The 15099-nt window shown below is 33.7% G+C and overlaps 1 protein-coding gene across 1 annotated transcript in view; it reads right to left on the bottom strand.

Moving 5' to 3' along the window:
• LOC150096340 (dnaJ homolog subfamily B member 12-like) overlaps positions 1-15099 on the bottom strand; it is a 173152-nt gene that overhangs the window by 110904 nt on the left and 47149 nt on the right. The window contains exon 5 of the mRNA XM_090409183.1: positions 7481-7540. Coding sequence (XP_090265309.1) covers positions 7481-7540 — 60 coding nt within the window. The remainder of the gene's footprint in view (positions 1-7480; positions 7541-15099) is intronic.

Here is a 15099-nt window from a genome sequence, read left to right as displayed (position 1 = left end):
AGATCCCTACATTTGTCCAAATGCTAGTGTGATAGGGGAGACATTTATCCTACAAGACAATAATGCTTGTCCTCATTGTGAGAGGCTCATGGAATAATATCTTTAAGAAGAGACTATTATACGTATGAACTGGCCAGCCATATCCCCCCCCCCCCAATCTTAATCCTATCGGGCATGCCTGGGATGCTCTAGATAGAAATGTTACTGCTCTAATTCCCCCCCCCCCCCCAAAAAAAAAATCCTTGAGGGACTTTGGGAGAGCTTTGTTGGAACAATGGCTGTTATTACCAACTGAGCTGGACATTACAAGATTATTATTATTATGACTTGACACCTCCAAGGAGTCCAAGAACTCATCACAGATGGGCATTCCACTCCAATCCACATCTCACTGCTCTCCTACTACTTAATTCTTCCATTACACATAACGGTCATCAACACCATCTACCAACAGTATTTTTTGTCTGCAAATTGCATGTTCTCATGGCCAATTTTCCTGAAAACGGTATGAATAACACAAGTTTCCAGGAGAAAAAGTCGTGCTACCTTCATACGAGATCGGCTAACTCACCTTCAACTGAAAAAACTCATGAAACATCGTTGGAGCATAGTTCTACTGAGAGGAGTGACCACCTTCCTTATTAAGGCACTATCTCATTACGATGATTGTCATCATGTATACCCATTTGTTACTGAATTTAACTATTTATTTACAATATTTGTGGGTGTTTCTTTCACATCTCATATCATACTTCTTTACACCAAATTACATAAAACTGATCATACAGTTGTTATCGTGATTTTTCTCTTTATGGAAACCAGTATAGCTGAAAGTTTTACTTGTTTTATAGCTCTCCATTGCAGCTGTTTTCAATATTTTCATAGTCTTTGTTGTTTTTTTTTTTTAATTACTGATTTATATGCCAAATTTGTTACAGCAGTGATTCAACTGAGTTAAGGAATTGTGCAAACTCTAGTAGATTTAATTAACAGGCATAAAATCATCTGCATAAAGTAAAAAGCCAAGTTGAATATTTCTATTTTTGATATCAGGTTAACGCTACTTTTGTTCAATAATGTGATCCACATTGATGATGAGTAACAGCGGAGATATTGTACACTTTTGTCTTACACCTGATTTCATATCAGCATTTTCATGTATCTCTTTCATATTTAAATACTGACTTACAATTTAATTATTGGCTATATATTGCTCTGCATAATGATCCATTTATATATGTGACTGTGGCATTTTAAACAGTTCTCCTCTCAGCACTTTGTTATATGCTTTTCCAAATCTAAATCATTAAACAATGATTCTTGTTATGTTTCCATGATTTATCAGTTATTAATCTTAAAGTGGAAATATGATCATGACAACTCCTATTTGGTATGAAACCAGTTTGTAATTCTCCAAGTTTCTCTTCCATTTTTTTTAGCTTCTTCTCTAGTACGGTTGCATAAATCAAACTTTTCCTTACCTGAAACAAAGAGTAGAGAAATTCCTCTGTAATTCCCACATTTAGTTTTATTTCCTTTTTTATAGATGTGTACTATGAGAGATAGACTAAAATTATGTATTCAACCTCCTAAAACAGGCCTTCTGAATTATGCAGTGCATCCACTGTAAAAAACTTTTTACACCTCCCTATTTGATCATTTCTCGTGGAATACCAGACTCCAGCTACCTTTTCACATTTCAGATTGTGGAGTCTTGAGTCAAGAAGTATGAAACCATCATCACTTCTTGCTTTATTTAACCATCTTTCAAAGTAAATATTCCAGGCGTCTAGAACAGGGGTGAGAAACCTTTTTAGTATCAAAGGCAAAAATTGCTAATTCAAAAACTTCCATGGGCAACTGGCAAATTTTAACTCTTATATATATAGTGTATGTAGTGTGCAATATATATCTCAATAACTAAATGTGCAACATTTACTTATTGTTTAGACATATAATTATATACTCATTGTGTAGACATAATTATAACAATCAAGCATATAATTATAACAATCTTAAACTTTTTAGTGAGACGGCTGAAACTGCTTTTTTTGTGAAAGCTTAGAAATATTAGTCGCCCTTGATGAGAAGGCTACTCGTAGTTCATTGGCAAGATTTTCGTCAGTGAGTATTGTACGAGAGCAATTTTTTGTCAGACTTAATTTTGAAAAAAATTGCTCGCATTGATAAGTAGTAGAAAACTGAGAGTTCTGTTTCTTTTTATTTTGAAAAAAAAAAAATTCGTTTCTTTTTATTTACAAGGTGTTATTTTTTAAAGAAGGGAATTTCTCAGAATCAATAGATTTGTAAAAGTCCAATATAGGCAGATTACTATATTTTGATCTCAAAGTGTTATCACACTGCAAATCAATCAACTCTGATTCCAAGGAATCGGAAGCTTCCTCAGGGCATATATCAGAAGGTGTTTCTCATCTCCTTTGAAATTGATTCAAAACACACTTTGACACTCATCAGCATACTCACTTGTTGATTTTGGATTGCATTCTCGTAATTTTAGAAAATATGTAAAGCGGTTTATTTTTTTCAGTTGGGTAAGAATAATTGAAGCATCGATTCAAAGCTCTTGATATGAGTGAGCAAAGAGGTCATTAGCTGATTGGGTCGTTGTAATTTCAAATTTAGATTATTCAAATGACTAGTTATGCCTAATAAAAATGCTAAATCACTTTGAAATTTTTCATCCTCCAATTCTTTAATGGGGACACCTTTAATATCCAAGAAAATTTTCACTTCGTCTTTAAGTTCATAAAATCGCTTGAGCATTTGAGCTCTACTTAGCCACCTAACTTCACAAAATACAATAAGTCCTCATATTCGGCTTCAAGATCTTGTAAAAATTCTTTGAATTCCCTGTTGTTCAACCCTTTACTTTTTATCAAATTAATGGCCTTTGTTACTACATTCATGACACTGTTCATCTTGAGTGACTTTGGGCATAGATTTTCCATATGAATGAAGCAGTGGCACACAAAGTATTTGGGTTCAATTGATGTTTCTTAAATTCATTCTTAATCAGAGCCATGAACCCTTTTTCACGACCTACCATGGATGGAGCGCCATCTATAGCGAGACCACTCAGTTTTTCATACGGTAAATCGAAATCCTTTAATGTTGAATTGACCATTTCAAATAAATCTTCACTTTTAGTTGTCCCCTTCATTGATTTTAAAGCAAGAAATTCTTCTCGTATATTGAAATTTGTAGTTATTCCCATATAAATATAGCCATTTGTGCAGTATTTGACAGATCAGTAGTCTCATGTTTTACTCATGAATCTGTGTTTGACTCTAATGAGTAAAACACAAATTCTGCTGAATCTACTTTCAAAGAAGTTTGGATGTCATCAGCGATATCTTTAATATGGTCAGAAACAGTTTTTCTTGATAGGCTAATATTTTTAAACAAACTCGGTTTTTCTGGACATAAAATCTCGACGGCAGTAGGATGCAATCTTTCACAAACTCACCTTCATTATGGGTTTTAAGTTTTTTAGCAATTTGTTCACACAACACATAACTAGCTTGAGTTGCAGATGATCTTTCCTGAATAAGCTTTTTAAAAAGAGATTGGCTTTTGATTATATTTTTTTTCAAAGTCGCTATCTTGTCTAAACGTTCTGATCCTTTTAAATTTTCATATTTCTTATGCTTATTCAAATAATGTCGTTCAAGACTATATTTTTTGTAAACTGCAACATGTTTGTTACAAATAAGACAAATGCACTTGTCATTAATTTCAATAAAGAAGTATAGTTCTGTCCATTTTTCACAAAACAGAGCACATTCACCACTTCTTTTACGCTTTTCACTACAACTTGTCATTTAAAAAAATAAATCTAATAAAGTTGTCAACTGGTTAATTACAAGGCACTCACAGTACTACAAGAGAAAAACAAAGTCAAAAGTCAATGTTTTGACATGCAGGAAAATGTCATGGCAGTAATTGGGAAGCAACCAATCAGAGAAAGTCTGAACTTTGCCTGCGAGAAATGCTCCCAATTTCTTTTTATCTTAATGGCTGGTCTCAATTTGATGGTTGCCAGACGTATGATGATCATATTTTATGTAAGACAGTTATTTTTGATTTTTTATTATCTAAATTTAAATAAATTTAAATTATTATAAAATTTTATTTACATGTACATACGAGTACATCAGCAAAGGGGCGAATTGAAATAGATTCACGGGCGAGGGTTTCCCCACCCCTGATCTAGAATCTCTTCAGTTTTCATGTCACTTTCATCATCACTGATTCCATTTACAGTACTCTTTCCTTCATTTCTTTTTTCTTTTCAATAGTTTCCAGAACATCTGCTACTTTCTTGACATTTATTCTCTATATTTTTGTCAGTCTTCCAATGATTACTGCTCAGCTACTTTTAATACTGCTTTGCTTCTCTACATTTTTCCTTGTATCAGAGCACATGCTGACTTACTTGATAAGAACTTTCGATATGCTTCTTTAATCTTTTTCATGAGTCTCTTTAACTCACTGAGTCCAGTATGAAGTTTTATTTTTTATCCTTCAAGACAACTTCACCAAATGCCTATGTGGCTGAAAGAATCAGTTCTATTCAGCATATATCAATGAATCTCTAGGTACGATTCTTGTTTTCAAACTCTTTCATTTTTTTTCTTGAATAATATATGAGTATACAGTTCAAATCTGAAGGCCACTCCACTTTGATTCTTTTAAAAACATTTGTGCACATTTTTCTTTTCAATATGAAATTAATTTTTATTCAGCTCAAAACTAAATGGCCATCATTTCATAATTCAAATCTTCTTATATAACACTTGTGTTCTGAACCAGCCTAAAAGATACCGTTATCAACAATACAATCAGCGAAACTTTCCTTATTTTTTATGCCTTTTCTCCATGTGAATTTGTGCACAAATTTATGCTGGAACACAGTATTAGTAATGAGTAGTCAATATCCTAAATAGAAAGCCAGTAGACTGTTATTATTAGCTTTGCTCTTTTTTCCAAATTTTCTCACATCACCTCTATATGTCTGGTAGTCACTTCCTACTCTGCCATTTAGATCTAACACAAAGATTTTTCTTTTTTGTCAACTGCATTCTCTAATGTCACTAGAAAAATACCCCACTTTGATCTTTGCTCACATCTACTTGAAATTGCTTCTCCTTCAAGAAGATTATTTACATGTTCAGTGTTGAATATAATTATCATTACTGCATAAACATAACATCTTGTCAGTTGTTATTAAGAAGAATTACCTATTTGTGTCTTCTATGTTTCAGTAATGCTAATTATGTCAATGTAGTATTTTTCAAAATTGGACACAGTTGTTATCTGAATGGTATCCCAGAGATGGCTGGAACTCAGTGGCATATCCACTCAAGATAGGAATGAATGAATAACTTTGGAGGCCTTCGTCCAGCAGTGGACAGAAAATGGTCGATGAAGAAGACAACATTTCTAATTCTTCTATCAGTGCCACTTCTTTTGATAGTGCTTATGCTGATTGCTAAGACAGTAGCTGACTTTTCACTGTATGCCCTGATTCTCTGACAAAAACAATCAGGACTTGTTTAACCAGGCAACACTTTACCTGACATGACATTTCATCTTATCATACTATTATTTTCTTTTGGTTTAAACCAATACAGATACAATTTTGTCAATTAAATATCTATTAATGGGGTTCACCATGAAATGGTGAAGATTAGACATTAGATCAGATGCCCAGCTAATTCTCTGCATTCCTTAAAATAGTTTATGTGGAAGTCTCTTACCAGTTATCTAGCTTTTACCCTTAAGCAAGCTATAAATTTGAAAATACAAATATAAATTAAATAAAATAAAACAGTATTTGAAGGCAAACATTAGAGGCTCAGTGGCAAAGTTCAAAGAAAACACTGAGTAAGCAAGAGAGGTGCTAAGAAGTTATCTTCAAAAGAAAAATCAGAACTTCATATCATACTGAAAAAAATTAATGAGACATTTCCAGAAAATAAGAAATCATAACAAAAGTTCCTGGCAAGTAGATAGTCATAAGGTTTTGGCAAAATGGTCTGCAGCCTACTGAAAAAAACTTAGAAATGGAACTAAGAATACTGTTAAAGAAATCAAAGAGAGAAAGAAACTAACAGGCCACTATCAGTGCATAAGCACATTCAGTAGGTCAAGCACAAACAATAGAATGTTATTCCTTTTTACAAATCTGAGTCATGTGTTGGAGTGCCATCATATAATAGATGGTTAAAAAATGAAACCATATTAAAATTAAATGTAAAAATAAATAAAATAAAAACAATCAAATAATGATAAAAAATTACATAAATTTAAGTGATATGTAAAAAAACCATTCCATTGTTTGTGTTTCACCTTATGAATGTGCAAAAGCATGATCAATATATAAGTAAATAGGGCAGAAAAATCACAAATTGGTTTATGCGTATCAATGGGAAGCACTTATCAAAATTACTACTGAAAAGTTTTATATTATACGAATTTTGTTAAATCCTTCATTTATTGATTTCATTTAAGGTACATGTTTATATGTCAAAATAGCTGTTAATTTTTTTTTTTTAATTTTAAATATTCCATATGTATATATGCTTCAAGGTCCACATAGATTGGCGACATTACCATGCAGTTACACTCTCTCACATAGCAAAAGCAGAGGGGCTACAGAATAATTTATTATAAGTGAATAGTTTGCAACAGTGAATTTTGAATTTCTTTTAGCATAGCATTGTACTTATGGGACTTTTCAGTAGTTTGTTATAATGTTTTTTTCTATAGTGAGAGTTGACAAGGTTTGTGTTAATTTCTGATAAGCCATTTGTATGGAATGATAATGATGTATTTATCAACTTCCAAAGTACTTAGTAAACACAAAGTCCAATTTGAAACGTAAAAAAAGATAAAACTGAAAAATATAAAAACACATAGCAACAGTAATCATTTGTAAAATTAACTTTTTACAATAACTAAATGCCATCTGAAAGTATTTGGAGGAGTTTCAACTTAAAAAAAAAAAAGAAAGCGAGTCACACAAGTCTGTTGGTTTATCGAGGTTATTAAACTTGGAAGTTCTCTGTATTATGGACAGCATCATATCTTATATTGTTTCTCATGTTATTTAATGCTCTATCTACACATTTAATTAGATTCTCACAAAGCAATTTTTTTTTTTTTTTTTTGCCCCACAGGGGTTACAGAATAGTTTGCTATAAGGCAAATACACAAATAAATGTATTTGCCATAAGATTTGTGGCCTCACCTGTGTGGAAGTGATATAAAAAAATGAAAAAAAAAAAAAAATAATAAAATAAAATAATATTATCCAATAAGAAGTCAAAGATGTCCAAATTCTGAATTTACAGTTATAGTATAATCCTCAGACTATTTCCAGACTTATGTACAACATATAAATAACTGGCCATATATTTTTATTTTCTATAAAAAAATTTAAAACAAAAATGCATACCACCACTGGAAAAACCACCTCCGAAAAACATGTTGAATAATTCTTCGGCAGACACATCACCTGAAAATAATGTATAGCATTGCTTATCTAATGGAAAATACCAATAATATAAAATTATTATAGAAAACGTTTAGCTTACTGTTTCACAATGCTCAGTATGCTAATAAAAATTAGGTTCTTGGGAATAATATTACTTTAGAGCAGAGGTTGGTGAGGGTGCACTAAAAATTCATTGCTTGCAGTGCCAGCAATGAATTTTTAGTGCACCCTCAAACTTTGGAGTTCACAGCAGTAATTTTGCAGCATAGATCGCAATATATCTGAGAGATACATTCATTACTAGTATGTGCTAAAATGCAAGAAAACATAAAGAAAAAAAATATAATACATGATGCAAATATAATACATGATGGTACAAATTAAGTGAATATTGAATCCAACATTATTTCATAGCCGAATATAGAAACTACAAGAGTTTTGTGCCGAATATATAGAAACTAAAAGTTTCGGCAGATGCAAGCATAAGTAGTGCCTTATGAGCAACTCGTAGTAAAAGTGGAGCAAGCTCCAGACCTCTTTCCTTAGTATTTTCCATAAATGTAAAGCACATCTTGCAGAGGTCAGCAATCTTTTTAATATGAAGACTGCAATATAAAATTTGAAAATTATGGAGGGCTCATGACATCCATTATGAAGGGTTAGAAAGATCTTTGTAAACCAAAGTATTTGAAATGATAGCGGGAGTGATTCAACAAACATACATACTAAAAAACAAAGGGTTCTAACAATGTTTAGAAATGGTGTGAAGGGTAGTGAGAGCAGTCGCATTGATAACTAGATGACGTTAACAACTCAAACTACTTATGATCAGAGGTCTCTCGGACACTCCATCTGATCTGACAGTACATGTTAATTGTTAACATGAATATTCTTTAACCATTAAAGAATATTCATGTTAATAATTAGCATGTATCTGTCAGATCAGATGCGAGCATTTTGCTTTATCAATCATAATGGCAAATGTATTTGTTTATTATGCAATAATAGTGTGGCTATTTCTAAAAAAAAGTAATATAGAAAGACATTTCAAAACCACCATTCATGCCAATTGTAATTTTAAGTTTAATTATTTAAATCAGGAGGAGTTGGCAATGCAGCACCCACGAGCGTCATGGCACACACATTGCACCTTTCATATTAAAAAAGGTTGCCGACCACTGTTCTAGAGCATGGAAATTATTCGACTTATATACAAAAGCACATGCATAGAATCTTGCCACCTATTACAAGATATTTTCATGCAAAAAATATGAAAATCAACATTAAAATAAATATTAAAAATGAAATGTTAGTTCTGAAACTACATACATTCAGGATTCACAACATATAAAAGCACACATGCTATGTACAAAAAAAAAAAAAAAAAAAAAAAAAAAAAAAAAAAAAAAAAAAAAAAAACCAGGAACTGGACAATCTGGAAATAAGTTGTGATTAATTTTAAATCCTCTAAAACTGTAAAAATTCTGTGGAGACACTGAATAAAAACAGTCATCATCAATTTCCTAATATGTACTACCAAGGGGGTGTTCAGGTTACTATGACAGCACTACATGATTAAATTTACATTATTATCAACTATCAAGAATTTTCCTACAAATTAGTCCATTACTTGTGAACAATATTGCCATATCTAACATTTCTTGTTTCTAGGGCACTTCTGATTGAATCAACCTACCTATTGGATTTCCTCTGAGTCTCTTTCCTGCCATCAAACACCTGTTTTGCTAACCTTTCCTCACTCATTCTATTTAAGTGGCCATACCACCTTAGATTAGCTCTGCTGAGACAATCTTGAATGCTAATAATGTCAAGTTCCTTTCCAATGTCTTCATTTTTAATATAATTCAGCCATTGATGCCATCAGTTCACTCCTCTAATTTTTCTCAAAACCCTCTTATCTGTGGTCTCTAGTCTTTGTTGCAAGTACTATATTTCTAACCCAACTTTCAGATCCATAGCTTAAAACAGGGTTGAACACTGCCTTGTATACTGCTAGTTTGGTGTTTTGGCTAATTTCTCTTATTCCACATAAATTTATTCAGCTGGCTATCCACCATACCAACTTTGCTTATTCTGTTGTCTATTTCCATGATGAATCATGGAATAATTTTTTTTTTTATTTTGGCTTAACCAATAAGAATACAATTTGGTCGGCTAAATCCCAAATTGCCAGCCCATCCTCGTTCGTTCAGTATCCAAGTAGATACCCAACAGGGTGCACCACGAGAAGGTGAGGATTGGACATTAGGTCAGAAGCCCTGGTCGGTTCTCTGCATTCCTTTAAAGGCTATGTGGAGGTCTCCTCCTCTCAGTTTTACAGCTTTGACCCTTAAGCACCCCGCTGCAATTATATGGTGTCAATGTGGAATTATATCAAGCAATACTTAGTCTTTATTTGAGTTGTAAGTCAGCAGTTAGAATTGAAGGATGTACAGGAAGATGGTTTAATGTTAAATCTGGTGTGAGACAAGGATGTACATTATCCCCTCTGTTATTCATTATCTATATGGATCACATTATGAAGGAAAGTGGTATTAAACATGATATCAAAATTGGAGATGTTAATGTCAGCTCTTTGCTTTATGCGGAGTTCTAAATAAACCCGCTACAAGTCTGCAAGATTCTCTGGCTAAATTGAATGGCTGTTGTAATAGATATGGTATGAAGGTCAGCAATAAAAAGACAAAGACAATGAAAATAGGCAGAATCATTGAAAATGTCAACTGTGTTGTGAATGGAGAACCTGTGGAACAAGTAAAACATTTCAGCTACTTAGGCACGATTTTTAGTGAAGATGGTAAATTAAATATGGAAATAGACAACAGAATCAACAAAGCTGGTATGGTAGGAAGTCAATTGAATAAATTCATATGGAATAAGAGAGAAATTAGTCGGAACACTAAATTAGCTGTATACAAGACAGTGTTCAAACCAGTTTTAACTTATGGATCTGAGAGCTAGGTCAGAAGTAAAACACTTGACCAAAGACTAGAGACCGCAGATATGAGAGTCCTGAGAGAGATTAGAGGCATGAACAGATGGCATCAACGGCAATATCATATTAAAAATGAGGATATTAGGAAAAAACTTGACATTGTCAGCATCCAGGAATGCGTTAGCAGAGCTAATCTCAGGTGGTATGGTCACTTAAACAGAATGGGAGAGGAAAGATTAGCAAAACAAGTGTTCTCTGCCAGGTTGGCAGGAAAACGACCCAGAGGAAGACCAAGATATAGGTGGATTGATACGGTACAAAGTGCCTTAGACGATAGAAATATAAGATCTGATAATGTTGGAGTCTTGACAAGTAACAGACTGATTTGGAGGAAAATTGTAGATAGGAAGTTAGTAATGATGTCTTTTCATGTAGTACTATCATATCCTGTACACCCCTTGAGGGTACATGGCAGGAATTTGATGATGATCATGGAAATACCATCATATGAATTTGTGGTTTAAGCCAATAGTACATTTTGGTCGGTTAAGATGTGCCAAACTGACAGCACATCCTCGTTCATTCTGTACCCAGTAGATACCTACTAATTGGATGCACCATGTAAAGGTGAGGATTGGACATTAGGTTAGAAGCCACAGTCGGTTCTCTGCATTCCCAAAAGGCAATGTGGAGGTCTCCTCTAAGTTGGCTTTGACCTTTAAGCGACCCAAATAAAAAGTCTCTACTCCAACTAGCATGATATCTGATGGTGTTGTATGATTACATGTGTAGTACAACATTTAATCCACTATAGAATATAGTTTGATGGAATAAGTCGATTTTGGAATTTGTCATAATTAATAGGATGTCAAGAAAAATCTGAAGTCCCCCCCCATCTAAAGGACAGGCTAACCAAATAACTCACTTTTCTCAAAATACAAAATTATACAGCTTCAATTTAATTTTTTTTTTAATTTGTTGATTTAACATGGGATGACTCACTGATGTGCTCTCAAATTGTGCATGTTAAAAAAAAAAAAAAAACTGCTGACAAAACAAAGATATTTACAACTATTATTGTAAACAGTAGATAAAATCTTTGTTTTACTACTTATTTATTTTTAATCTTGGTATCACTAGAACAATCTGGAGAGGGAGGGGGGGGGACTAAACAGTCAAAGCTCGTAACTAGTAGGGACCTTACCCTCCATAGGAATATAGAGAACCACAGCATTTAACTTACACCTGAATTGAAGCCTGACTTTACATGATGTATCAAAAGAAAAATTGCTTTTGATTTGATTTATGGCACAAAGACAAAAGTCATACTATGCCAGGACACAGGTTTACAGCAGTAGATATGGTAAATGGTTAATAGGACAATCACAAACATCTATGTCCTTGGCAGCATTTGAACCTGTAGCCTCTTGGCTGGAGAGCAGATACACTAACCACTCAGCCAATCAAGTCGGCTTAAAAGAAAAGATGTGGAACTAGATGATTAAAACAGGCGAGCTACTGCTAAACATAAGATGCTAGAATCAGATAATGATGATATCCAGAAAAGGAAGGAGTAGCTATAGTACTGTATACTATGTTATTCAACTATAAACACCATGACAAATTTCTTGAAAGGAAGGCAACTTAAAGCAGTGATGTGGAAAAACTTCAAAATGGGAAAATAAATGACAACAGTTGTCTGTGTTATTAAATTATTCTAGTATGTAAAAAAGCAGATGAATTCTTTGATCATTACAGAAAATAGTTGACAAAGAAAAATGAAAATCTGATTCTTGATGGAAGCCTAAACAGTAGTAGGAAACAAATCTCAGGTACACAACAATTCACAGAGAAGGATAACACTTAACAAATACTTAAAAAGGTATTCAAAACTTTTTACATTTTCTATTCTTTGTCTGTTCAAAGTGATTTCCATCCAATCATTTCCTTTCCTTGAAATCTTCATCACTGTTGTCTTCTGAACGTTTATTTTCATTTTATATCTCTCATTCCAACCCTGTTCAGTCTGTTCAAAATTCTTTGCAAGCCTTCCTCTGTTTCGCTCATAAGTACAATGTCATCTGCATATCTTATATTATTTATCAGGTGTCCGTTAATCCTTATTCCATCCTTCAGATTTTCCAAGGCCTCCCTCATCATCCATTCACTATAGACATTAAAAAGGAGTGGGGACAACCCACACCCTTTCTTATGGGGATCCATTCAGTATCCTCTCCTTCAAATCTGACCCTGGTTTCTTGAGTTTTGTATATTCTAAACAAAATTCTCATAATATTTTTATCTATTCCTATTTTATGCAAAATATCAAATAAAACAGAGTGATTAACGTTAATCGAAAGCTTTTTCATAGTCCATAAAGCATAGATATAAATCTTTATTGCACTCGATCATTCTTTCCCCCAATATCCATAGTGTTGTCATAGCTTCCCTGGTTCCCCTGTTTCTCCTGAAACCAAACTGTGCTTCGTGAATTGACTATTGGGGAAATGTTGATCAAGTATCCGAGAAAAAACTATTTTAATACCAACTAGTTTCATCATCTTTAGCTGTCGGCATCTTCAATGTACATAACTGATGTGATAGGCACTAAAGCTAACAAAACATGTTACAGATTAGACTTTAACAGAATTCTAATTATAAATTACAAAACAACTCTGAACGTGTGCAATACACGTGTGGCGCATACATGATTTCACTTGTTGTTGTTTAGGAATGTTTTATAGTTGGTACTAAAGTTCATTTCTTGTGTGTTTAGAGATCTAATTAGGGTCTTCCAGATCTCGGATAAGATTAAACCTTGGTTCCTATTAAGATTTTCTACAGAATGGACAACTGCGACTTCTTTAAAAATAAGAGCGGTAATCCTCTTCTATGTAAGGAATACAGCTTTTATCCCACTCAATAACATGGTTGGTTCTGGAGAAATGGGAAAATAAGCCCGATCTATCTTGTCTGTTGTTTTTGACATATCCGATGTGTTCTCTCTGTCTTATCTCAAGGCTTCTTGAAGTCTGGCCGATGTAACTTAAACCGCACGAGCATGGGATATTGTAAACTCCAGCATATTTAAAGAAAGGATGGAAGAAACTAGTTGGTATTAAAATAGTTTTTTCTCAGATACTTATCAACATTTCCCAAATAGTCAATTCACATAGCTTCTGTGGTCAAGAAAAAATATCATTTAATACAAACTTTGCTTCATTTAATTCCTTCTCTATTTGTTATATCTTCCTTATATATCAACATCAACATATCCAAAATCTTGGACATCGTCCACACACTGCTTATAAATTACCACAACATACAAAATTATCCCCTTCTGTTATTCTTTCACTGATAAGGTTATAATCTCAGCAAATTCCTTTAAAATGAATGACCATACACACACACACACACACACACACACACACACACACACACACAGAGATTTTTGTTCTTCTCCATGGGCCAAAATATTAGTGGTCAACTTGGTGGACTTTTCCTTACTCAAACGGAAACACAGTTCTTATCACCATTCCTCCTCTTGACATTTCTTATTGGCAGGTACATTGATGAAGTCTGATATATCAGTGACAAGAATAACATACAAAAACTAATTGTCTCTTTAAACAACTTTAGCAAAAGACTCATTTTCAATTAAATATAACAAAGATAAATCCATAAACTTCTTACATTTGATTCTAACCATTATATTAGTACTATGGTAAACCATAAGGTGGATGTGAAATGCATGAATGAAGCAGTGAAGTATGCAATTTGGAAGAAGTCATTATGGAGGCAGCATAAGATCAGTAGCAGTAATAGACAGTTGCACGAGAAGTACAAAGAGCAAGCAAGAGAGATAACTTGCATGGTAAGGGTAGCAAAAGTGCAATATGAGCAGCAGTTAGCTAATGAAGAAAAAAAGAATCCTAGGGAGTTTTTTTTTTTAGATATATGGCCTATAGGAGATATGATTATGGACAGATGATAGATTGGAGAGAATGGTAGAATGATCACTGTTGAGGAGAATATAGAGAGATGCGATGCTAAGGGTATTTCATCCTCCTGAAAGTAACACCATGCAGAACTTGAAAGCAGTGAGAAGGGAGGAGCCACTGATGGTGAGTGAGCAGTAAGTATATGAAGAATTGAGTAACCTGATGTCAATAAAGCTGTAGGACTTGATGGTTCATTCCAGAGTTAACAATAGCTTTAACTTAGATTTGCCCAAGTTCCAAAGGAGCGGAAAGAGGGCAAAATTGTTCCGCTTCATGAAAGGGTGAAAAGACTAAGGCTTTGAATTACAGACCAGTCTGTTTGTCTGGAGTTGTGGTAAAGGTGTTAGAGAGGCTAGTGAAAACCAGGATTCAAAATTTGGTTGAGAATGACATTCTCTTTGATGCGAGAGTATGGGTTTGCTAAAGGAAAGCTGCGACAGATGCACTGGATAAAACAGAAACATACATGGTGGTATACTTAGATTTTGCTAAAGCTTTTGAGAGACTGTCACATGACAATGTGGTAATTAAACAGGAACAGATGGGGGCTGCATAGTAGATTAGTGCACTAGATTAGAGATTGGCCATCAGACAGGTATCAGCAAATTGTGCATGGGGAATGA

The sequence above is a fragment of the Typopeltis vanoorti genome, chromosome 19, assembly GCF_054136105.1.
Source record: "Typopeltis vanoorti isolate ZY-2024b chromosome 19, IOZ_Tvanoo_1.0, whole genome shotgun sequence".
In the NCBI taxonomy this organism is placed as follows: domain Eukaryota; kingdom Metazoa; phylum Arthropoda; class Arachnida; order Uropygi; family Thelyphonidae; genus Typopeltis; species Typopeltis vanoorti.
Note: the sequence above shows the minus strand (reverse complement) of the source record. Positions and strands in the feature narration are given on the sequence as shown.